This window comes from Heptranchias perlo, chromosome 5, assembly GCF_035084215.1.
Source record: "Heptranchias perlo isolate sHepPer1 chromosome 5, sHepPer1.hap1, whole genome shotgun sequence".
Classification (NCBI taxonomy): domain Eukaryota; kingdom Metazoa; phylum Chordata; class Chondrichthyes; order Hexanchiformes; family Hexanchidae; genus Heptranchias; species Heptranchias perlo.
The window spans coordinates 47,222,087-47,249,340 of record NC_090329.1 but is presented as its reverse complement, the minus strand read 5'-3'; the positions used below and the strand labels follow the sequence as shown (position 1 = coordinate 47,249,340).

General features: G+C 42.2%; 1 protein-coding gene across 3 annotated transcripts in view; it reads left to right on the top strand.

Annotated features, from left to right (window-relative positions):
• Positions 1 to 27,254, top strand: part of LOC137321733 (kelch-like protein 29) — a 459,448-nt gene that overhangs the window by 380,974 nt on the left and 51,220 nt on the right. For all 3 annotated transcript variants that reach the window (XM_067984319.1, XM_067984318.1, XM_067984320.1), the window contains exons 7-10: positions 1,585 to 1,781; positions 10,764 to 11,023; positions 20,306 to 20,504; positions 25,784 to 25,966. In XM_067984319.1, the coding sequence (XP_067840420.1) occupies positions 1,585 to 1,781; positions 10,764 to 11,023; positions 20,306 to 20,504; positions 25,784 to 25,966 (839 nt within the window). The remainder of the gene's footprint in view (positions 1 to 1,584; positions 1,782 to 10,763; positions 11,024 to 20,305; positions 20,505 to 25,783; positions 25,967 to 27,254) is intronic.

Below are 27,254 nucleotides of genomic sequence, written 5' to 3'. Positions count from 1 at the left end.
TGGCGGTGCCGAAGGAGATGTGGGGTGGGGGCAGTGTTGTGGCAGACGGAGTGTAGGGGAAAGACTTCGTGTTCTCACTGTGGCTGACCTACTGCGGTCATTGCAGCGCCTCCTGCACTGTATGCAGGTGGGCGATATGTTGGTGGCACAGGTGACCCCCTCTGCCACCTCGAGCCAGGCCTTCTTGGTGGCAGAGGCAGGCCGCTTCCTCCCACCCGCCGGGTGGAAGATCTCTGTCCTCCCCCTCCTCCGCACCCCATCTGATGATACCTGTGATGAGGCATCATTAAACTGGGAGCAGCCTTCCCCCTGGGCTGCTCCATGCTGTAATTTGTTCCATTGGTTGCAGCATCTGTCAGTGGAGGACTGCCCCTTTAACTAGAGAGCCTCCAGCTGACAGATCGTACTGCGCATGCGCAGCCCGCCCGACGTGCAGACCAGCAGCATGGAGCCCGGAGGAGCAGGTAATTGATTGCTATTAGTGTGTGGCCTGCTACGATCGCGCGGGCAACCCACTAATTTCAACAGGCGCGGAGGCCACGCACCCGAAACCCAACCCGCAGGAAACCCGCAGGCCTGCTAAAATCAGGCCCAAGATGTTTAATAACATTTAGAAATTAGAAACTGGGGTAGTTTCCACATGTATTTCACAATTAAAGCACAGATATAGTACAGAAATAGTGATACTGTTGTATTTGGAGGTTTTTGTTTTTAAATATTTATGTCATTCATTTTCACAAAGCCACCTTAGACTAGACATTGCTGTATATATCTCAATATAATACCAAAATCTAATAGCATTCTGTACAATTTTGTGTACACAAAAAAAATTATAGGGAAGATGAAAGTTGGGGACTATTTCCATTAGAATTGGAAGCAAAACATGATTCAATAGCTGCAATTAGGAAACGCAGAACCAGTTATGCTAATGCAATATTGCGAGATTGTTGAAAGGCTTTTCGTGTGATGCATCTTGGCACTTAACACCATGTTTTTTTTTGTAAACAGATTTCACTTTTCATCTTTTTTTTTAAACAGAGTTAATCATTTTTATTTACAGCTGCTTTTGAAGTATGTTTGGTGTCAAACCTTTTTTTCTTTAATTAACATGACTAATGTACATTTAAGATACAGGACTGTTTGAAACCTCAACTGTTTTGCTTTATACAGGGGAACACCTGTTTAACAGACAGCCTAGGCCACAGTCATGGAACTCCTAAAGGATGGCTGCTGGCTTCCTGTGGCAGAATTAGTCCTTTTCCCCGTCTTTCTGCTTTAACCATTTTGTCTATCCAAATTCCTCACTTTACACATTTGTGTTATTGGCCTTCGCTTTTTGTTTATGAGCAATTATTTCATCTTTCTTTCATCCTTGTTAGCTCATTCTATTTTTAACAACTTTTTGCATGATGATGTATTTTTTGCATTGGGTGTTGCTTACTCTTTCTCTTTCAGCTCGCATTTTAAAAAAAATAAGTTTTAGTGCAAAGTATGTGGAGTGATAAATGAAGCCCACCTTTTCGTTGAACTATGAAAATAAATGGATTTGGGTCTAACTTCTAATTTATTGCCTGATGTTGTTAGGGCTTCAAAGGACAACAAGAATGGAGAGAAGCTGGAGTTGACAATTTCAAACGTAGATGCAGATGTACTGGAAATGCTGCTGGAATTTGTTTATACTGGTTCACTCATCATCAATTCTGGAAATGCAAAAACGCTACTGGAAGCTGCCAGTAAATTCCAGTTCCGAACTTTCTGCAAAGTTTGTGTTTCTTTTTTAGGTAGGTAAATTAACCATATGTACATAGAAATAAATGCATTGGTTAATAATTTTTTTTATGTGGTGTACAAAATTTTAAAGTCGTCCCTGTGGCTCAACAATTTTATCCAGTAAGTAGTTGAGCCATACTGACCAAAAAGATTCCAGGGTCAAGTTAGATGTTGCCCTAGCACGGGTAAATTGAAATCAAAGATTGGTAGGCAAAACTGTAATTGAACAATGAGCGGCCTTTAAGGAGGAGATGGTTTGCGTGCAGTCTAGATACATTCACACGAGGGAGAAAGGTAGGGCAACTAAAGCCAGAGCTCCCTGGATGACAAAAGAAATAGAGAGTAAGATGAAGCAGAAAAAAGGGGTGTAAGACAAATACAAGTGAGAACCAGGCTGAATATAGAAAGTTTAGAGGGGAAGTGAAAAAGGAAATAAGAGGGGCAACGAGAGAGTATGAGAATAGATTGGCGGCTAACATAAAAGGGAATCCAAAAGTCTTCTATAGGCATGTAAACAGCAAACGGGTAGTAAGAGGAGGGGTGGGGCCAATTAGGGACCAAAAAGAAAATCTACTCATGGAGGCAGAGGGCATAGCCGAGGTACTAAATGAGTACTTTGCATCTGTCTTTACCAAGAAAGAAGATGCTGCCATAGTCTCAGTAAAGGAAGATGTAGTTGAGATACTGGATGGGCTAAAAATTGATAAAGAAGAGGTACTTGAAAGGCTAGCTGTACTTAAAGTAGGTAAGTCACCCGGTCTGGATGGGATGCATCCTAGGTCGCTGAGGGAAGTAAGGGTGGAAATTGCAGAGGTACTGGCCGTAATCTTCCAAACATCCTTAGATACGGGGGTGGTGCCAGAGGACTGGAGAATTGCAAATTGTTCAAAAAAGGGTGTAAGGATAAACCCAGCAACTATAGGCCAGTCAGTTTAACCTTGGTGGTGGGGAAACTTTTAGAAACAATAATCCAGGACAGTATTAGCAGTTACTTGGACAAGTGTTCATTGATTAGGGAAAGCCAGCACGGATTTGTTAAAGGCAAATCATGTTTAACTAACTTGATAGAGTTTTTTAATGAGGTAACAGAGAGGGTAGATGAGGGAAATGCAGTTGATGTGGTGGATATGGACTTTCAAAAGGTGTTTGATAAAGTACTGCATAATAGGCTTATCATCAAGATTGAAGCCCATGGAATAAAGAGGGCAGTAGCAGCATGGATACAGAATTGGCTAAGTAACAGGAAGCAAAGAATAGTGGTGAACGGTTGTTTTTCAGATTGGAGGGAGGTATACAGTGGTGTTCCCCAAGGGTCGGTACTAGGACCACAGCTTTTCTTGATATATATTTAGGACTTGGACTTGGGTGTACAGGGCACAATTTCAAAATTTGCAGATGACACAAAACTTGGAAGTGTAGTGAACAGTGAGGAGGATAGTGATAGACTTCAAGGGGATATAGACAGGCTGGTGGCATGGGCGGACACGTGGCAGATGAAATTTAACGCAGAAAAATGCGAGGTGATACATTTCGGTAGGAAGAATGAGGAGAGGCAATATAAACTAAAGGGCACAATTCTAAAAGGGGTACAGGAACAGAGAGATCTGGGGGTATATGTATACAAATCGTTGAAGGTGGCAGGGCAGGTTGAGAAAGCAATTTTAAAAAGCATACAGGTCCTGGGCTTTATAAGTTGTGGCATAGAGTACAAAAGCAAGGAAGTCATGATGAACCTTTATAAAACACTGGTTCGGCCACAACTGGAGTATTGTGTCCAGTTCTGGGCACCGCACTTTCGGAAAGATGTGAAGGCCTTAGAGAGGGTACAAAAGACATGTATTAGAATGATTCCAGGGATGAGGGACTTTAGTTATTTGGATAGACTGGAGAAGCTGGGATTGTTCTCTTTGGAACAGAGAAGGTTGAGAGGAGATGTGATAGAGGTATTCAAAATCACAAAGGATCCAGACAGAGTAGATAGAGAGAAACTGTTCCCATTGGCAGAAGGGTCAAGAACCAGAGGACATAGATTTAAGGTGATTGGCAAAAGAACCAAAGGTGACATGAGCGAAAACTTTTTTACACAGCGAGTGGTTAGGATCTGGAATGCACTGACTGAGGGGATGGTGGAGGTAGATTCAATCATGGCCTTCAAAAGAGAACTGGATAAGTACTTGAAAGGAAAACATTTGCAGGGCTACAGGATAGAGCGGGCGAGTGGGCCTAGCTGGATTGCTCTTGCATGCAGCCGGCACGGGCTCGATGGGCTGAATGGCCTCCTTCCGTGCTGTAACCTTTCTATGATTCTGTGTTCAAGTTAGATAATATTACCCATTGCCTGTGATAGGGGTACTACAATTGGCCTCAGCATGCCTGAGTTAGAGAGAGAGATATTGACCAAAGTTCCTGTTGCCATCCCGTGACTTCTGCTGGAATTGTGTGGTATGAATTAGGGTAGGGAGATGCCCCCATTTGTCTGTGATGTCTCCGATAGTTGAATTGTCTGCTGATACTATCAAAGTTCACACATGAACAATGCTCATTTGGGAGAAGTACCGGAGAATGCTTTGTACCCATGGAGCACTCCCAAAGCAAGGTGTCAACACCCTTAAGGTTGGAGGGGAGGGGTGTAAATTGCCAAGTAAAGGAAAATAAATAAAATTAAGTAGTCCCTAATGGAGCCACAGTGAAACTTTTTTATGACACAGGATGGATCAACTCGCTGGACTATGCCAGTTATTACTGGGATAAGCAACCACAGTAAAAAAAAATGCTTGTATTTGTCTTCTCAGTATGTTTATGCTATATGCTGTATATCCATAAATTCTGCCTATTACAAGCCCAGTTGCAATGTTGTCACTCAGAAATTATGCTGTTGAGCTGCTGGTTGTGAAAACCATGGTAACACACCAATTACCAATCTGCTATATTTCATTGACGGTAAACTGCTGTCTTGTGTATCTGCAGAGGGGAAAACCTTCAAAATGAGTAGTTCATTAACATCACTGTGCCTCAAATTTACAGCCCCTAGATTCTGAATTAGAAGCATTGCAGTTCCTTTGGTCATGTTTAGGGATGTGACTTTTTTTTTAATGTACTTTACGAAGATTGATGCCTGTATCCCATGCTGTTGCTGAGATCTTTGCATTTATGGGCTATTAGCTGCCTGCTTTTGTGTGTATTGATCATTTCAATAATCACATTTGCTCCAGCTATTTCTCAAGATTAATTACAATTCTTCCAAAGGGCAGTTCAGTTTGCAGAAAGCTAACAGCACAGCAAACCTGTCTTAACAGCAAACCTAAACAGCACTGGTCAATTCTTACTCTTTCCTAAACACAATGTAAAGCATTCCCACTAGATAATTGTAATAATACTTTCTTTAATATGACCAATGAGCAGGACTTGGGCAACCTTAGAAGACTCCAACCAACAAAGGTTCATGTTTTGCCAAGTATAGCTGACATAACACACTTTCTAAAACAGCGGAGCTGACACTAATCTTGTCCATGTCAGCTAGAGACATATTCTAATAACCTGTCTTCAGCTGACAATGTTACTTTCTCTACAAAGCAATTGTATTGTACACAGTGCAGTGGGTGGTGCCGTAATGTTTCCATCTGTAGCGTGCCTGAGCTACATTATTGTAAAAAAATGTTTTCAGAAAACATCTCATATTTCACCACTACCAATGCCTGCTCAGTAATGTTAAGGAGTGCTCAGCAATGTGCAATATATTGTTTAAGGCTGGGTCCCCTTTATTAATAACTTGATAGAGCTATTACATAGATTGATTTTCTGCTGTGTAATTGAGACTTGTTTCTATTTGAAACAAATTTAACTAATACCTATAAATGTTTAGTAAATGATATGTTGTAGCTGTTAAGTTATAAATAATGGCCATAAAATTCCATGCAGGATCCCAGTCTCCTGCCAGACTGCAGAATTTAAGGGCCAATTTAAGGGTATCTAGATAGTTCTCATTAATGTTTCACCGAGGGCCACAATCCCAAACTGTGTTGTTCAAGGGCTGTTCTTGAAACTGCTACAAAATACGAACATACCAAATTGACGGGCAGGAAAAGACCAGCTGGTCCATCAAGTCTGCCCCACACCATGATGGCCAGATCGTCATGGCTAGACACTTCTTCCCTCCCTTGACCTCACACCCACCCCCGCAGCCACATAATCTCCTGGGAGAGGTGAAAAACAGAAAAAACCCAGGGTCAATAAGAGAAAAAAACTCTGTAAAATTCCTCTCCGACCCCCTCAGGCGATCGAAACCATTCCAGGAGATCACATGGATCAAGTGTTATCTGTAAAGACACTTACCTTCTATATGATGCGACCTTTGCTCCCGTCAGGAACCAGTCCAGCTCCCTCTTGAAGGCATTCAGAGAGTCAGCACCCACCACACCAGCTGGCAATGTATTCCAGAGGCTTACAGTTCTCTGGGAAAAGAAGAACCGCCTAACATCCAGTCTATTCCTACTCTTCCATAATTTAAACTCATGTCCCCTGGTCCTCCCCAACCCGTTAAACTGGAATAATCTATCAATAGGGACGCTATCCAGCTTTGAATTATTTTATAGACCTCTGATAGGTCACCTCTATGTCTACACTGCTCTAAAGTAAATAGTCCAAGGTCCTTGAGCCTATCTGAGTAGCTGAGGTTCTTTAAGCTGCAGAAAGGAATTATCCATGAGATGACCTTTTGATTTCAAGCATGCCACTCTGGATAGTTGCTGAGTGAAAGCCTGCATTTTCCCACAGGAAGAGGATCAGCAAACCCACTACAGAACGAAAAACTCTAATGAATGTTTTGATCACTTAATTTTAATAGAGCTCTTTCACTTGACCTGTGGATGCTCAGATAGCCCTGGATCCTAATAATATTTCCTTGCTTTTGCTCAGAAAGAGGGGGAACAGTAATGAATCCTATTTTTGGCAATATCCTATATCTGGGCAAGCTATAAAAAAAGGATCAGTGATACTCGAAGCAGCAGTTGTACCAAGGGCTACAGGGAAAGGAGAGGCAGGTCACAAGTAGCCCCAAGGCCACATAATGAGTGCCACCGGTGTATGTTAAAACAAGTTTTATTATCTCCCATTAGAAATGACACTGCTGAGTGTGTAACGTTGCTGTTGAGAATATACTTGCCAAAATAATCCCATATAACATACAAGACTGTATTCATTCAGATTTGAGAATGATGTCATAGTTCAGTCATGTGAACTAAAATTGGCAAATCTGTTGTCCTAGAGTTATAGAATCATAGAAGTTACAACATGGAAACAGGCCCTTCGGCCCAACATGTCCATGTCGCCCAGTTTATACCACTAAGCTAGTCCCAATTTCCTGCACTTGGCCCATATCCCTCTATACCCATCTTACCCATGTAACTGTCCAAATGCTTTTTAAAAGACAAAATTGTACCCGCCTCTACTACTGCCTCTGGCAGCTCGTTCCAGACACTCACCACCCTTTGAGTGAAAAAATTGCCCCTCTGGACCCTTTTGTATCTCTCCCCTCTCACCTTAAATCTATGCCCCCTCGTTATAGACTCCCCTACCTTTGGGAAAAGATTTTGACTATCGACCTTATCTATGCCCCTCATTATTTTATAGACTTCTATAAGATCACCCCTTAACCTCCTACTCTCCAGGGAAAAAAGTCCCAGTCTGTCTAACCTCTCCCTGTAAGTCAAACCATCAAGTCCCGGTAGCATCCTAGTAAATCTTTTCTGCACTCTTTCTAGTTTAATAATATCCTTTCTATAATAGGGTGACCAGAACTGTACACAGTACTCCAAGTGTGGCCTCACCAATGCCCTGTACAACTTCAACAAGACATCCCAACTCCTGCATTCAATGTTCTGACCAATGAAACCAAGCATGCCGAATGCCTTCTTCACCACCCTATCCACCTGTGACTCCACTTTCAAGGAGCTATGAACCTGTACTCCTAGATCTCTTTGTTCTATAACTCTCCCCAACGCCCTACCATTAACGGAGTAGGTCCTGGCCCGATTCGATCTACCAAAATGCATCACCTCACATTTATCTAAATTAAACTCCATCTGCCATTCATCGGCCCACTGGCCCAATTGATCAAGATCCCGTTGCAATCCCAGATAACCTTCTTCACTGTCCACAATGCCACCAATCTTGGTGTCATCTGCAAACTTACTAACCATGCCTCCTAAATTCTCATCCAAATCATTAATATAAATAACAAATAACAGCGGACCCAGCACCGATCCCTGAGGCACACCGCTGGACACAGGCATCCAGTTTGAAAAACAACCCTCTACAACCACCCTCTGTCTTCTGTCGTCAAGCCAATTTTGTATCCAATTGGCTACCTCACCTTGGATCCCATGAGATTTAACCTTATGTAACAACCTACCATGCGGTACCTTGTCAAATGCTTTGCTGAAGTCCATGTAGACCACGTCTACTGCACAGCCCTCATCTATCTTCTTGGTTACCCCTTCAAAAAACTCAATCAAATTCGTGAGACATGATTTTCCTCTCACAAAACCATGCTGACTGTTCCTAATTAGTCCCTGCCTCTCCAAATGCCTGTAGATCCTGTCCCTCAGAATACCCTCTAACAACTTACCCACTACAGATGTCAGGCTCACTGGTCTGTAGTTCCCAGGCTTTTCCCTGCCGCCCTTCTTAAACAAAGGCACAACATTTGCTACCCTCCAATCTTCAGGCACCTCACCTGTAGCGGTGGATGATTCAAATATCTCTGCTAGGGGACCCGCAATTTCCTCCCTAACCTCCCATAACGTCCTGGGATACATTTCATCAGGTCCCGGAGATTTATCTACCTTGATGCGCGTTAAGACTTCCAGCACCTCCCTCTCTGTAATATATACACTCCTCAAGACATCACTATTTATTTCCCCAAGTTCCCTAACATCCATGCCTTTCTCAACCGTAAATACCGATGTGAAATATTCATTCAGGATCTCACCCATTTCTTGTGGTTCCGCACATAGATGACCTTGTTGATCCTTAAGAGGCCCTACTCTCTCCCTAGTTACCCTTTTGCCCTTTATGTATTTGTAGAAGCTCTTTGGATTCACCTTTGCCTGATCTGCCAAAGCAATCTCATATCCCCTTTATGCCCTCCTGATTTCTCTCTTAACTCTACTCCGGCAATCTCTATACTCTTCAAGGGATCCACTTGATCCCAGCTGCCTATGCATGTCATATGCCTCCTTCTTTTTGACTAGTTGCTCAATCTCCCGAGTCATCCAAGGTTCCCTACTTCTACCAGCCTTGCCCTTCACTTTATAAGGAATGTGCTTACCCTGAACCCTGGTTAACACACTTTTGAAAGCCTCCCACTTACCAGACGTCCCTTTGCCTGCCAACAGACTCTCCCAATCAACTTCTGAAAGTTCCTGTCTAATACCATCAAAATTGGCCTTTCCCCAATTTAGAATTTTAACTTTTGGGCCAGACCTATCCTTCTCCATAGCTATCTTAAAACTAATGGAATTATGATCACTTGTCCCAAAGTGATCCCTCACCAACACTTCTGTCACCTGCCCTTCCTTATTTCCCAAGAGGAGGTCAAGTTTTGCCCCCTCTCTAGTCGGGCCATCCACATACTGAATGAGAAATTCCTCCTGAATACACTCAACAAATTTCTCTCCATCCAAGCCCCTAATGCTATGGCTGTCCCAGTCAATGTTGGGAAAGTTAAAGTCCCCTACTATTACCACCCTATTTTTCTTGCAGCTGTCTGTAATCTCCTTACATATTTGCTCCTCAATTTCCCGTTGACTATTTGGGGGTCTGTAGTACAATCCTATCAAAGTGATCTCTCCCTTCTTATTTTTCAGTTCTACCCATATAGACTCAGTGGGCGAACCCTCGGATATATCCCCTCTCACTACTGCCGTGATGTTCTCCCTAATCAAGAACGCAACTCCCCCTCCTCTCTTACCTCCTGCTCTATCTTTCCTATAGCATCTGTACCCTGGAACATTGAGCTGCCAGTCCTGCCCCTCCCTTATCCATGTTTCAGTAATAGCTATAACATCCCAGTCCCATGTACCCATCCATGCCCTGAGTTCATCTGCCTTGCCCATCAGACTTCTTGCATTGAAATAAATGCAGTTTAATCTAGACTTCCCTTGGTCTTTGCCCTGCTTTCTCAGACCATCTGTCCGGTCATGTTCTGTACACTCTCCCTTACTGCCTTTTGTTTCTGTCACCATTTTATTTCCCACTGACTTCCTGCATCGGTTCCCATCCCCCTGCCACATTAGTTTACAATAATGAGTCACAATAAAACTCAAGGATGAGGATGTGTATGTAATGGTGATATGAACAATATTGAAACACCTCCATATGGCTTGGAAACATTCTGAACACACCGTCATAATGCAGACATGCTCCTTGAGGATCCCCATGGCTGATGTCACCAAAGTGCACATTTTTTCACACTATTCCCCAGAAAATAGCTCATCTTCAATTTTCAAAAGAAAGGCCCTTATATTTTCTTTTAAATAATGAGATTTTGAAACAAAATTGATGCAAGGAACGGATCTTGGAGTAAGTGCTTAACATTTATAATATTTACTCTTGGAATTTACTGTTCCAATATGAGTAAATTCATTAATATTTTGTTGTTGTGAATTTTTATTGATGTGCTGAATAATCATTTTCTTCAATAAGTATTCCCCATTAACAAGACAAAGCAGTGTATCAAAATCATTATACCATGGTTGGCAGAAGCTGAGCTTAAGAGTATAATGGTGTGTGTGTGTTATCGGAAATACCATATTGCTGCATAAGATGTAACAAGAACAGCTCCTATGCCAAGGTCCAGAAGCCTTGGAACTGAGAGTTTATAATGAGTGTGAGGTATATGCTCAATGATGTGAATTCAAAAACAGCTAGTGAAAAATCTTTAAGCCAACAGTTGGTTCTAACATCCTTTGATGTGTGTTTTGTTCCTCTTTCAGAGAAACAGCTAACGGCTACTAACTGCTTAGGAATCCTAGCTATGGCAGAAGCGATGCAGTGTAATGAACTACACAACATGGCAAAAGCCTATGCACTGCAAAACTTTCCAGAAGTAACAACCCAAGATGAGGTTCTGAACGTCTCAAAGGACGATCTTATTGCCTTTCTCTCAAATGACAGCTTGAATACAAAGGCTGAAGAACTTGTGTATGAGGCTGTAATTAAATGGATTAAGAAGGATCCTACGAACCGAACACAGGTACATCTCGTGAATTAGAAAAACAGTTAACATTTCTCTATCCTGTACAATAATTTCTTTGCAAAGCCCAGAAATCTAAACTGGCCACTTCTCCTAGGTTAAAGCCACCATAGACTGGCTCTCCAAATCCTACTTTAAGGGTTTCTCCCCCCTAAATGTCTCCCCCTCCTTCCTAAAGGTACTGCCTCTTGCTGTAATATAGTTCTGCTGGGTACCAGAAGTCCTACAATGCCCAGCCCAAGTGACTATTGTTCATGTGAGCTAAGATAGTGAATGTTGGCTGGCTATTTGAACATGGAACACATCCCAGCCGCAACCCATCTTGCCCTCAAACATCCACACCTGTTCAGTTTGTAGCAAGAGTCACTGGATGGCAACCAGGTTGCTCCTGCAACCAGGAGCAGGACTCTGGTTGGTTGTAGCATCCCAAATATTGTCTCTGATAAAATCAGCTAACCTAGCACAGATCACTGATTGAACTGTAATATTTATAAATCCATCAGCTCCTTGAGGTAATGATGACCCATATTTAGTGTGAGAAAATTCTGTCATTAAATTGTTCAGAATTGTACTTTCTTCTATGCAAATTTTGTAAGACAATTTTATGTCATAGTGTATGTAACTTTCTCTTCCACCATCTTCCTTTTGTTATTCTGTCATACCTATTCCGTTTCTATGCCCAAAATGGTAGGGTGAATAAAGATGCTCTTGGACAGCCATTACATGGTGTGTAAAAGTGATCTAGTGACGATTTCCCACCCAGCTTTCTCTTATCTGGACTCTGTGAAGTTTCTCCCAAAGGCACTTGCCTGTGACTGGGAGCTCAACAGAGCAGAGGATTGAGTTTGCATTCCACCATTGTGCTGCGATGAGCTGTGCTACCCTATTTATAAATGGGTTATTTTTTGTTTAATTAATCTGCTCTAAACCAAGGTAGTCTCTGCTTACTATTGGAGGAATCACTTATCATGCTACCAATCTTTATGTTTTTTGAAGGAGATGAAGTTGGTGCCATTCAGGGTGAAGGATGTCAGTGCTGGGGTGTGAAATGCTTTTTCCCATTTTGTCACCAACGTTGGCATCAAATACTCCCAGATTGGATGTACCACAGCCAGTTGCAGAGCAAGCTACCTTTTACTCTGCCTTATCAGAGTATAATTGTCCCAATTTCAGAAGAGAATGACTGAACTAGTGTGAATTTTTCACTCCCCACACTAGCTGTCTTTATGGCCTCTGTAGGTAAAAATTCCAGTTTTGTGCTCATGCCCACTAGGAACTAGGTTGAGGTGATTGTCAAAACTTACTTTATGTGAAGCCAATCACTCTAAACTAGATTTGACCTTGAATTGATTGGGAAACATGCTAACTCATTGAACCACGTAGTTCCCCCTTCATCCGCTGCCATACTTTAAATCTTATTGTATCCATAATCAGTGATGCTTTAGAATCTACATTGAACTGCACCTGCCACCTATCTGCCCTTCTATGTCCTGCAGTTTTTCACAACTTGCTGTGCCCCTGCAATTTGGTGACAAATTTCAATATTGTTCCCTCAATCTGGTTCTCAGATCATTCATCAATATCATCAATGAGAGTGACCCCAACACCACTCACCACTTCTATCCAGCCAAAGAAACTTATTTTTAACACAAACCTTTGCTTTCACGCTCCATCTCTCTCTATCCAATTGGCTACATTCCATTAATTCCTTGCATTATATCTTTGACATAGATCTCATATATGGTATCTTAACGAATGCTTTTTCAAAATCCATATAAACCACAATCACTGCATTCCCGTTATCTATTCCGTAATTGAACAGTGGCCGGCCATTAAGGAGAAGATGGTTCGGGCACAGTCTAGGCACATTCTCACGAGGCAGAAAAGTAGGGCAACTGAAGCCAGAGCTCCCTGGATGACAAAAGAGATAGTGAGTAAGATGAAATAGAAAAAAGGGACATATGACAGATGTCAGGTTGATAACACAAGTGAGAACCAGGCAGAATATAGAAAGTTCACAGGGGAAGTGAAAAAGAAAATAAGAGGGGCAAAGAGAGAATATGAGAATAAACTGGTGGCCAACATAAAAGGAAATCCAAAAGTCTTCTACAGACATGTAAACAGTAAATGGGTAGTAAGAGGAGGGGTGGGGCCGATTAGGGACCATAAAGGAGATCTACTCATGGAGGCAGAGGGTATGGCCGAGGTACTACATGAATACTTTGCATCTGTCTTTACCAAGGAAGAAAATGCTGCCAGAGTCTCAGTAAAGGAAGATACAGTTGAGATACTGGATGGGCTAAAAATTGATAAAGAGGAGGTACTTGAAAGGCTAGCTATAATTAAACTAAATAACTCACCCGGTCCGGATGGGATGCATCCTATGTTGCTGAGGGAAGTAAGGGTGGAAATTGCAGAGGTACTGGCCGTAATCTTCCAAACATCCGTAGATATGGAGGTGGTGCCAGAGGACTGATCAAAAAAGGGTGTAAGGATAAACCCAGCAACTATAGGCCAGTCAGTTTAACCTCAGTGGTGGGGAAACTTTTAGAAACAATAATCCGTGACAGAATTAACAGTCATTTGGACGAGGGTGGATTGATTAGGGAAAGCCAGCACGGATTTGTTAAAGACAAATCATGTTTAACTAACCTGATAGAGTTTTTTGATGAGGTAACAGAGAGGATAGATGAGGGCAATGCAGTTGATGTGGTGTATATGGACTTTCAAAAAGTGTTTGATAAAGTGCCGCACGGTAGGCCTATCATCAAGATTGCGGCCCATGGAATAAAGGGGACAGTAGCAACATTGATACAGAATTGAAACAGAGAGTAGTGGTGAACGGTTGTTTTTCGGACTGGAGGGAGTGTACAGTGGTGTTCCCCAGGGTCAGTGCTGGGACCACTGCTTTTCTTGATATATATTAATGACTTGGACTTGGATGTACAGGGCACAATTTCAAAATTTGCAGATGACACAAAACTTGGAAGGGTAGTGAACAGTGAGGAGGATTGTGATAAACTTCAAGAGGATATAGATAGGCAGGTGGCATGGGCGGACACGTGGCAGATGAAATTTAACGCAGAAAAATGCGAAGTGATACATTTCGCTAGGAAGAACGAGGAGAAGCAATATAAACTAGAGGGCACAGGAACAGAGAGATCTGAGGGTATATGTGCACATATCGTTGAAGGTGGCAGGGCAGGTTGAGAAAGCGGTTAAAAAAGCATATGGGATCCTGGGCTTTATAAATAGAGGCATAGAGTACAAAAGTATGGAAGTCATGATGAACCTTTATAAAAGACTGGTTCAGCCACAACTGGAGAATTGTGTCCAGTTCTGGGCACCGCAGTTTAGGAAGGATCTGAAGACTTTAGAGAAGTTGCAGAAGATATTTACTAGAATGATTCCAGGGATGAGGGACTTCAGTTACGTGGATAAACTGGAGAAGCTGAGGTTTGTTCTCCTTGGAACAGAGACGGTTGCGAGGAGATTTGATAAAGGTATTCAAAATCATGAAGGGTCTAGACAGAGTAGATAGAGAGAAACTGTTCCCATTGGTGGAAGGGTCAAGAATCAGAGGATATAGATTTAAGGTGATTGGCAAAAGAACCAAAGATGACATGAGGAATAACCTTTTTACACAGCAAGTTGTTATGATCTGGAATGCACTGCCCGAGGGGTGGTGGAGACAGATTCAATCACGGCCTTCAAAAAGGAACTGGATAGGTACCTGAACGGAAAAAAATTGTAGGGCTACGGGGATGGGCGGGGGAGTGGGTCTGGCTGTGTTGGTCTTGCATAGAGATGGTGTGTACTCGATGGGCCGAATGGCCTCCTTTCATGCTGTAACCTTTCTATGATTCTATGATTCCCTCTGTTATTTCTTCAAAGAATTCTATGTGTAACCTGCCTTTTAGAACTCTGTGCTGACTCGCCCCAATTAATTCATGGTTCTCCAACTACTTAGCAATTTTGTCCTCTATTATAGATTCTAGTACTATATCAACAAGTAAGATTAAGTTGCCTATGATTTCTAACTTACTTATCTGTGTCTTTTTTTTCAACGATGGGATCCATATGTTCCACTCTTCAGTTCTTTGGTATAATTCTTTTACCACAGAATTTTGAAAAGTGATGGTCAGAGCCTCCACTAGTTCTTACCTTTGTAAACCACCAGATCCTGGCGATTTGTCTGCCTTATGTTAGAAAGCCATTTTCCTGTATTTTGTACTAAATTGTCTTAGCAACTGTTCATGCATTCAAGGCACCAAACCATGGAAAATATGGCTATGTTACATGTCAATATCCATACCTAACATAAATCTTCTAACATAAAAGGTACACCCCTGGGAATCTTTCTATTGATGTGCAATTTGTCACTTTACAGTACTGTTAATTGATAGTGAAATAGTAATGTCTTGAGAAATAGCCATTTGAACTGAAAACTCTTTTAAATGGCAATTTCTCATTCCTTTTTATTGAAGATAGTAAGCTTGAAAAATATTAATTTCAGTACGTTATGGCAGGTTTTCTTGTTTGAGTATTAAGTGCCATTTTATTGATCCAAGTAATGATGAGTTATCAAATGTGCATTAAAAATTCATGGTATGGGTTAACTTAAATATAAGATAAAATGCAGTTCACAATTTAATTGAAGATTTACATTTATTGTATTCAGTTACTCATTTCAAACTTTTAATTTATATCTATGTATTATTGAAATCAGTATGCCCTCTCACCTGTCAACAGCCTATGGAAATTTCCATGTTAATTTTGTCTACCCCTGTTGCTTGTAATAGCCTGTGATGCCCGCAGGTGGTGGGCTAATAGGATTTCCCACATTTAGAGCACTCAGCCCTTTGTCACACTTTTCAGTCACAGAAGCAGGTAACTTTATCCAATTCCCTATTAAACGCTTGGGTTGAATTTCCATACTGTGGCCACTGGGTGACTCTGCACCGATTTTGTTACCAGTAGCAAAGGTGAATAGCAGGTGTGTTTTAGCCTTTCAAAAAAATTGACGATTTCAAAGTTCCATACTATTATTAATGTGATTTAATTTACCAGCAACTTACACCTTCCCCACCAGAAACTATCCCCTCAGACAACGGAGATTTCTGTCTGCTGAAAATTTTCTTCCCCCACTTCCTGCGCACGGTTTTCACGCCACCAAGGAGCACAGCTTTCCCTTCTCATCCCCTCCCCTCCTTTCCTTCCTCACACATTTGCACTCCCCATACATTCCCACTCCCCCACCCTCACCTCCTCTTCCCTCTTTTCCTCTACCTCGCTCTTCCTTCTTCCCCTATTCCTTCCACCTTCCTCTTCACCCTCCTCCTCTACGCTCCTTTCTCCACCCGCACCTTGGTCCAATTATTCTCTGCCCTCTAACCCTGCTTGTCCTAAGACTGCATTTGTTCTTAACTCCCCATGTGCAACATCATATGACATTGACTAGTCAGAATATAGTTGCATAAACACCATTACTTGAATTTTCTGACCACTTATTTATCAAATATTTATTTATCATGTTCTTCCTAGTGTACACAGAATGCACTTTAGGTGCTTTGTAGGTTTGAAGCTTTAATTGAATATTCAGTTAATTAATCATAGCAAATACAATTTCCTGCTGCTTTTCAAAATTTGATTAGTCATCCATGTACAAACATACATGATGAAATATGTACACATATAAAGCTTGGCTGAAAACCAAACTGTCATCTAAACAGCAATGAACAACTCAGCAGACAATCATTGACTCCATTTTATTTTCTTGTCAACTAATCAACTGGTTTGACTTGTAGTAATAGGAGGGATATAAATACTTTACTTCATTGCCGATGCATTTGGTAGGTACTTGACAGTACTGATGAATGGAATTCTACCCCTTTCCATCTTGTGCAAACTCAGATCAATTTTCATTTCCAATTAACATTCAAGTACAGGCACAGAAGCCCTTTCGCACATTACTAAAATAATAATGCCCTCAGATACAGAACCTTTTATATCTAACTATTCCAGAGTCAAGTCAACAGCTAACTACCATTAGTGGGTAATACAGAGGAACTTAAAAGTAAATATGGTGATACAATGATGTGCCGTGGTTTCATTTGCTTTCAAAGTAGGAATAAAGCTAGATAGAATGGTTCTTTCCAGATAGAGTGGTTTATTGGGTCAGAGAACTATAGAAGTTTACAGCGTAGCAGGAGGCCATTCAGCTCATCATGGCTCTTTGATAGAGCAGTCCAAAACTAATTCCACTGTCCCACTGGCACTCCGTAGCCCTTCATCATAGTATCATAGTAGGTAAAGCACCATCGTGCCTTTGCTGGCTCTATGAAAGAGCTATCCAATTAGTCCCATTCTCCTGCTCTTTCCCCAAAGCCCTGTAAATTTTTTTCCCTTCAAGTATTTATCCAATTCCCTTTTGAAAATTACTATTGAATCTGCATCCACCACCCTTTCAGGCAGCGCATTCCAGATCATTACAATTTGCTGCGTAAAGAAATGTTTCCTCATGTCGCCTCTGGCTCTTTTGCCAATCACCTTAAGTCTGTGTCCTCTGGTTACTGACCCTCCTGTCACTGGAAACAGTTTCTCCTTATTTACTCTGTCAAAATCGTTCATGATTTTGAACACCTCTATCAAATCTCCCTTTAACCTTCTCTGCTGTAAGGAGAACAACCCCAGCTTCTCCAGTCTCTCCACATAACTGAAGTCCCTTATCCCTGGCACCATTCTAGTAAATCTCTTCTACACCATCTCTAAGGCCTTCACATCCTTCCTAAAGTGTGGTGCCCAGAATTGAACACAATACTCCAGCTGAGGCCTAACTAGTGTTTTATAAAGGTTTAGCATAACTTCCTTGCTTTTGTACTCTATGCCTCTATTAATAAAGTCCAGGATCCCATATGCTTTTTTAACAGCCTTCTCAACTTGTCCTGCCACCTTCAAAGATTTGTGTATGTGCACCCCCAGGTCTCTCCGTTCCTGCACCCTCTTTAAAATTGTACCATTTAGTTTATGTTGCCTCTCCTCGTTCCTCCTACCAAAATGCATCATTTCACATTTCTCTGCTTTAAATTTCATCTGCTTTGTGTCTGCCCATTTCACCAGTCTGTCTATATCCTCCTGAAGTCAATTACTATCATCCAGATTGTTCACTACATTTCTGAGTTTCCTTTTTATTTTTCTCTCCTTCAAATATTTATCCAATTTTCCCTTAAAAGATGTAGCGGACTCTCCTTCAACATCCCCCTGTGGCAAAGTGCTCCATCCCCAATAACCCTCTGAGTAAAGAAACGTCACCTAAGCTCTCTCCTCACCCTCTCAGTGACGATTTTAAAATGATCTCCCCTAGTCACTGACTCCCGAACCAGAGAAAAGAGCCTTTTCCTATTCACTCCATCAGAACCTTTCACAATTTCTAAACATCTGTTAAACCTCCTAGCCTTCTCTGCGGCAGTGGAAATAGCTTTGGTATCTCAAGTCTCTCTTTTTAAAAATTTGTCCTTGGTGTGTGGGTGCTGTGGAAAAGGCTTTATTTATTGCACATCCCTAATTGCCCTTGAGAAGATGGTGGTGGGCCTTCTTCTTGAACTGCTGCAGGCCTTGTGGTAATGGTACTCCCACAATGGTGTTAGGTAGGAAATTAGAAACATAGGAACAGGAATAGGCCATTTAGCCGCTCGAGCCTATTCCGCCATTCAGTTAGATCATGGCTGATCTGCATCTTAACTCCGTTTACCTACCTTGGTTCCATATCCCTTAAAATCCCTTGCCTAACATAAATCTATCAATCTCAGTTTAGAAATTTTCAATTGATCTAGCCTCAACAGCTTTTCGAGGGACAGAGTTCCAGATTTTGAAGAAGTGCTTCCTGATATCACCCCGAACGGCCTAGCCTTAATTTTAAGGTTATGCCCCTTGTTGAGGACTCCCCCACCAGAGGAAATAATTTCTCTCTATCTACCCTATCAAATCTTTTAATCATCTTAAACACCTCAATTATATCCCCCCCAATCTTCTATACTCAAGGAAATACAAGCCTAGTCTATGCAACATTTCCTCATAATTTAACCCTTTTGGCCCCGGTATAATTCTGATGAATCTGTGCTGCATCCCCTCCAAGAACAATGAGCACTCTTCGACAGCGTTGACTAGATGCAAATATCATAGTCTGGCTAGGGGAGTGGTTAGCTCTGGTGCACAGGTCTTCAACACTCTCCTTATAACTGTAGTTTTCCAACCCTGGGATTACCTTACCTTAGTGAATCTATGCTTTAAGCTCTTTGGAGATTTAATAACCTTTCTATAATGGGTCAGTGATTTAACGTGGTGAGGGGCATGAATCCATTGAACATGTACTTCGTCATTTGTCTGAGTCATTGTATTTGCATACATCTAGTTGTCTTATGACATATTGCTGCCACACAAATAGTATAATTGAAGTACGCTGGTACTTACATCTGCAAGTAATATATTTTACTGTTCAAGTCTTTAATCAAAAAGGCTGCAAGGTGGTTTGTTCCAAAGTATAATGGCTTTATTAAGAAGTAATAATAAGTAACAAAGATGTGAAAATATAAGAGTACAATTAAACATGCTAGTAAGATGAATACAATCTGGCACAAAGTTGGTTACTGTCCATGACTTCTATATGCATTTTCGAAGGTCTTGATTAGTTGAGCGGTCCAGCCTGGCTCCAAGAATGTTCAAGTCAATCATAAAAAGCTCCCATCTTTATATGTTTTGGAGACACTTAGCTCTGCATGGGTCTCCCATCAATCATCCTCTCTGTCCCATGGGGCTGCTTTCAGTCCTGCTCCCTTATACACACAACATTTGGCTTTACCACCTTCCTCATCATTAGTTGCCTCCGAGTTATCAATAACTCTTTTATCTCTGTCTAAAACATCTCACACTACTACCAAAGTATGGTTAACTCCCTTTACCCATGTTATGAACAGGAGATGAGTATGACACAAGATGCTCATTACTCAAAGAGGCCCTTTCTTGCACAAGGTCATAAAAAGCTTGTTTTGGACAGACAGAAAGCCTTTGTTCACAGGGAAAACTGACATAATGGTTTTCCCTAACAAGGTTTACAATATTATATAGAAAGCTTGTATAATGCTTTTCTTACAACATCTTCACTGTTAATCTGCTTCCCATTTATTTAATTTCTCTATAGTGTCAGACTTAAGGTTGCATGCACATTTTGGTTTTCTTTATTTTCACTGATTTCTGTCTTGATGATAGGAAGTGTTTTCTTTTCAGCATGTGTCGGAGCTGCTGGCCGTGGTTCGCTTACCCTTTATTCATCCTAGCTATCTGTTAAATGTCGTTGATAATGAGGAATTGATAAAGTCCTCAGAGGCTTGCCGAGACCTGGTAAATGAAGCAAAACGCTATCACATGCTTCCACATGCTCGCCAGGAAATGCAGACACCTCGAACACGGCCAAGGCTATCTGCAGGTAGGATTTTATCCAATGAGGATTTCTGCTTCACTCTTTAGTGCTGCATATGTCATGCAAAAGTGTTTTAATGTGGGCCAAGTGTTATACATGGTACAGAGGATAACTTTTAGAATAGTAGATACTTTGGAACAGATTAAACTGTTTAACTCTCTTGTAACTACTATTTGTAGACACAAATATTTATGTTTTCAGTCTGTCCCAGTTCTCAGTGTAATACTGACTGGCGTTCATAGAGGTTATTACTGCACATTGACAAGTAAGTAAATGGCAGGGAATTTCCAACTACTGAATACATCCAATGTAGATTAATATGAATTAATTACAGGCATGTGACCCTGTGTTACTTTTAAGCCAGTGTCACTCCTGCAGATACAAAACTCAAACCAATATGCAACTCTGCGAACATCTCAAATCTGCCCCCTAACTAAATGTCACTCGGTATGTGAGATGTCCTTTTGTATTTGTATCCATCAAGCATTTTGCATCGTGTTAAGTATAACACACAGATCAGATTAGTAACATTAGAGCCTGAACAATAGGCATCTGATGTTGGAAAGACAAAATTATTTTTTAAAATCTGCCAATCCTGACATAGTACTTTAGTCCTGTTTAAAATTGCTGACCCAAAGTTGACAGAATGTAGAGGTTGATTTTAACAGTACCCACTCAACAGTAACCTACCCATTTTTAAGTGCCCATCCACCGGCAGAAACCGGGCGAGCGAGCAGTTAAAAACAAGTAGGTTACTTACCTGCTCAAAACGCAACCCTTTCCCACCGTCTCCTGCGATGAATGAGGTGTCCATCTAAAGCAGGCGGGAGCCTCACGAATGTATGCAAATCGGGGTCCTATTATGTCAATAGAACCCCAATGGCATTTTAACCAGGACTTAAGTGGATAAGCATCCACGGCCCTCCTGCCAGGCTGAAGCAGTTTGGCAGCTGGTGGGAAGAATAAGGAGATCCTCCAGACAAATCAAAACATTTTCCAAGAAGTTGCGGCCTCCCCTCCCCTGGATTTCCCCGCCACCCCTACCCCCCCCCCCCCAGCAACCCCCGTGAGACCCTCCCAAAACCCTCCCTCTGCTACTTACCTGCAAGCCCGTGGGCGTCAAAGGGCGCCCAATCTTCCCCTGCCAACAGCTGCTGAGTACTGTTCCGACCCGTTCCAGGCGCAAAGTGGACCAGTGGGATTTAAATGAGACCTGGCAGTTAAAATCTCCATGGCCTCCTGCTACCTCTGGCGGATGGAAAATTAAATCACTGGAGCAGTTTCTCACTGGAAATCTACTCTGAGTTAAAATTGACCCCGCAGCTTATACAATGAAGCATGTACTTACTTGAAGATCAAGCATGCATTTAGTTTTTCCACTATATTGCCATGTTATCTTGCCTCCACGTTACCTTCAGTAAAAAAAATTTTGTCTGCTGTTATAGATCTCTGTGGAGCATCCCCAATCCTTGTCCAAAAGAGAGGGCAGCGAGCCTACTCTCAGGCCGCTGCTACTGTTGCTCTGTAACCATGAAGTGACTTAGGTTGATTTGCCTCTGAATCTATTGTTTTTACTTCCACCCTTTTTGGAAAACATTGGGGGTGATTTTAAACCCCAAGAAGGGGTGGGTTGGGGGCAGGTGGGAGTTGAAAATAGTTGTTTTTTTGGGTCACAACCGCAAAATTTTCAGGTTTTGCATTCCCAGTGGGAAGCCTGTACTTTTCCGTGCCGACATTAAACCCGGAAGTAAAGCCGGGTTGCAGTCGCGACCCAAAAAACAATTATTTTCAACTCCCACCCGCCCCCAACTGTTCTTGGGGTTTAAGATCACCCCCATATTGTACCTGCAATGAAAACTATTCCAGATAAGGCAAAGACAATGCTGGGAATTGTCACATCTATCTTTATGTGTTTATTTGGAGGAGGGGTTGCATGAGGGAATTGCCAATTTTCTCCTCCACTCCTGAAAGCACTTTCTCCCAGCTGGGTTCAGGTTCCACAGGCTCCAATGCCCACCTGGTACCTCAATCAAGTGGCCATTATTCATGTGTGAACTTTGACAGTGAGTGTCAGAAGGCTATTCCACTGTGGGGGAGGGAGGAGGTCACAGCTGAGCTCAGTCCTCCCTCAACCGACATTCCTAAATGTGTATTTATAGCAGAAGTTGTTTAGATAGTGATCAAGGGCTCAATTTCAAAGTGAAAAACAGATGGGTTGGGGGTGGGGGGGCATTGAAAATTGCCACCATTTCAGACCCGCCCCAACCCGCCTTCAACCCGCCCATTTCTGGTTTTCACCGGGGCAGGAAGAGGGGCTGGTGACCAAGCCGCTCCCAGGAGGCGCGTCAAGACTTAAAACCTTTCAAGGAGGCATCAGGCCTCCATTTTTCTGGATTTCCTGATTTCAACCCTGGGGGGCTGGGGTTCCCAGGCTTTCTGTTTTACGCCTCGTGGAAGTAGGCCTCCCCCAGGCCCAACAAGCCTACCTGCACCGACCACCCAACGGTCGCTGGCACCCGACCCCCGATCGTGGACCCCCCCACCCCCGATCGCAGACCCCCAATCCCCGACCCCGATCCTCCCCTCTCCCGACCCCGATCCTCCTCCCCACTCGATCCTCCGACGCCCGACCCCGATCCACCGACCCCTGATCCTCCCCCTCAACTATCGCAGACCCCGGCGATGACCCTCCGATCCCAATACACACCCCCGTGACTGACCCCTGATCCCTCACCCATGACTCACCACCCCCATGCCAACCTATGCCCACCCATGCCCCTGTGCCAACTCATGCCCCCCTGTGCCCCTCCCCTCCCATCCATACAAACAAAGACTTACCTGCAGACTTACCTAAACACATCCTCTCCCTGGCTGCTCTCCTACCCGACTGAGACCAGCCTGTCAATCAGCCAGTCAGTCTGACGGGAAACCAAGAAAAAAAAATAAAGGACGTCCTTACGTCAAAATCGTAAGGACGTCCAGGAAACCCGTACTAATGGGTTTCCCGTTCTCAATTTGAACCCCATGCCCCCTTCCCGGCTCAATTTTAAAAGTGAGCCTAAAGAGTGGGAACAGTGGCTGATTTTTCCCTCCAACTCCTTATTATAGGGATGGCTAAAGCTAATTATTGTGCCCCACTGTTATCCTGGCTTAGATCAACTAGCTGAGCACGTGATATGAATTGCTCAGCTACTCACTGGATATACCTGCTGAGCTTTTCCTTCTTTTTTGTTCTAGTCTGTGTTAATATCTTTCAGAAGTGCTGAAATAAAACCATCACAACAGCAATTTAAATGAGAAATAAACTTTAGTAATCCAGTTATTCCTTTCATTATTCTGACACTTCTTTTTTTAATTACTGTAACTGTTCCTCAGCTTCTATTTATATTTCTCTTAATAAAACAGTCTGTGCTCACTTAACAATCCCACCTCAGTTACCATGACATTTATTTTCCAGCAGAGAACAATTGTTAAATGAACCAGGCAAGGACTTGCACGTCCTAAGTAAAGGCTGCAGTCTCTCTGAGCAGAGCTGTGTTCCGACCTCATTTCCTCTTCATCACCAAGACCACCTACTTCCACCTCCGTAACATCGCCTGCCTCCGCCCCTAGCCCATCTGCTGCTGAAATCCTCGTCCATGCTTTTGTTGCCTCCAGATTTGACTGCACCAATTCTGGCTGGCCACCCATCTTCCACCCTCCGTAAACTTGAGATCGTCCAAAACTCTGCTATCCATATCCTAACTCGCACCAAATCCCGCTCACCCATGTGCTCGTTGACCTACATTGGCTCCCACTCCGGCAAGGCCTCGATTTTAAAATTCTCATCTTTGTGTTCAAATCCCTCCATGGCCTCGCCCCTCCCTATCACTGTAACCTCCTCCAGCCCTCTGAGATCTCTGCATTCCTCCAGTTCTGGTTTCTTGCGCATCCCCGCTTTTCATCGCTCCACCATTGGCGGCCGTGCCTTTAGCTTCCTAGGCCCTAAGCTCTGGAATTACCTCCCTAAACCTCTCCCTCCGTTAAGTCGCTCCGTAAAATCTATCTCTTAGACCAAGCTTTTGGCCACCTGTTCTAATATCTCTATGTGACTTGGTGTCAAATTTTGTCTGATAACGCTCCTGTGAAGCGCCTTGGGACGTTTTACTATGTTAAAAGTGCTATATAAATGCAAGTTGTTGTTGTTTAAACAAGAACAATGTGACAGAAAAAGGGGGATTTTTAAGGGTCCCCTAATGGCTCAGTTGATAAAAAAACATCATGTAGTTCAGCCAACAGAATAGAAGATCCTAGGTTTGATTTTGAATCTGTACAGACCCGATCTTAACCAGGTAGTATAGCTACAGTTGACCTGAGTGTCCCTGGGGTAAAGAGGAGAATAATCATGCACAGTTCTCAGTTTGGGTAAGGATGAGATGGAGCTCAGCTGCAGTGCCCCTCCCTCATGGTCAATTGCCTGCCAGGAATAACTGTCAAAGCTCATATATAAAGCATAGCCTCTCGGACAGGGTACCAGAGCATCCTTGTGGAACCTTCTACCAGTAGCTGTCAGTCCCTAAGGAGAGGAAGAGGGACAAAATTAGAGGTGGGAAAATTGGATTGTTCACGTAAACTGAGTCTGTGGCGACTGCATTTAACTTTAATCCTCAGAGTAGCAAACCAAAGACTTAGATAAATGAAGTAAAAAGTAGGATGCTCTGACTAGAGGAATAAGAAGTAGTAAAGAAAATAAAGCAGTGATTAAATAGAGAGTAAAACAAGAAGTATAATGAAAGCTGTTCATTCACCACTGAGGCTTGGTCCCTATATGTAATTGCTGTCACACACAGTTTGGCACCCATTGAGCTATAAAATACTTAAAACTTATCATCTATAAAATCCCTTTAAAGAATATAAATATGTAATTTTAAAAAAATTTACAGTGTAAGAAAAGGTACAGAGGGATATATTTTTTCCAATTGGCAACGTTCAGGCAGAAATGCTTACTGAGCATGTGCTGTATTCCTCAGTGCACTACTTTTAGGCAAGTGTTAACCCACTTAATTTAAATGGATTAATATCTGTCTAAATGTAGCGCACAGAGGAACATATCATGAGTATACTAAGCATTCATACATGAACTTTGCTGATCAGGAAATATAACCCAGAATATAATTTTTTTATCCACCTAGAACAAGGGGTTATTGATATGAATATGACGGTGAACTTTAGCATTTCTAAACTTTCAAGCAGGGATGCTGAATTTGAATGCATTTTATTTTTTGTGATTAAAACTTGAATTTAAGGTGTGGCTGAAGTAATCGTCCTGGTTGGTGGTCGCCAGATGATTGGAATGAGCCAACGAGATCTCACAGCTGTCAGCTGCTTTAACCCACAGAACAACAAATGGTACCCATTAGCTAGTCTACCATTCTACGACAGGGAGTTTTTCAGTGTTGTGAGCGCAGGAGACAACATCTATTTATCAGGTAAATGTTGCCGTAGTCATTTCTTTTATTTCACCTTTTTGTATGAGTACCTTTGTCGACATAGAATCAATAACATACAAGTCTGCCTATAAAATTGTAAGTATGGAACAAGACCATTTGGCTCATAAGCCTTCAAGTGTGCCTTCTAAATAAGGAAAAGTAGAAAATTGGAACTCTAGGGTTAATGCAAATCTGACAATAAATGTTTTAATAATTCTGAAGTTGCTTAGACAAACAAATCTATGACAAAATGTTAGTGCAATACTTAGGATAAAATTACCAGTGTGCACTGCGACGGGATTATGAAACCCACAACCCTCTTCTGAATTTCAGTTGGCCCAAAGAGCAACTCCTGATTTTTTTTTTTAAATGCTCAAAAAATACAGGGCTGTGGGGAAAGAGCAGGGGAGTGGGCCTAATTGGATAGCTCTTTCAAAGAGCCAGCACAGGCACAATGGGCTGAATGGCCTGCTTCTGCACTGTAAGATTCTATGATTCTATGAAAAGGTTATCAGCAATAGCAGCTCTGTGCTGGAAGTGGGAGGAACATACTGGAAGTTTCAGGGGGGGACTTGTAGATGAGGCTTAGACATCTCACCTTGAAGCAACTTAAAACAGTCCTTGAAAAGCCTCATTTAGGGCTGCTGAATCCGAATAAGGCAGCACCTCTGTCCTCAAAATGTCATAACCTGCCTTTTCTCTTTATAGATGCTGACTGACCTCGCACAATCCTAGATTACTAGTGCTCACTTCACTTTATTTTTCTCCAAACTGCTCTGGAGGATGTATGTACAATTCATACTCGAGCTAGGCTCAGATTCTGAATTGACTAACTAGATTTATTTACAGAAATTAAGCAAGAAGGATGCATATCGAACAGCACAAGCTTATGTACAATGACAGCAGTAAAAGGTCTGATCTTTTAAAACTGCAGTCTGTTGTTTGTGGGATCTTGGTGTCCACAAATTGGTTGTCGCATTTGTCTATATAACAACAGCAACTACACTTCAAAAAATAATTCATTGGTTGTGTAGCACTTTGGGACATCCTGAGGACATGAAAGGAGCTATATAAATGCAAATTTGTTTGTTCTTTTTTATATTAATGATACAAACTCGATTGCATAATAGTTCATCCGATATTTCATTTCTATGTTGAGTTGTTCACACCTCCCAAATAAAGTTATTAATGCAAAAATACTGTTTAGAACCTGAAAACAAAAGACACCTGAAATCCAGGCATGGAGGAGCTGAGCGGCAATCTTAGCCCTTCCCCAGCCTTAACTTTG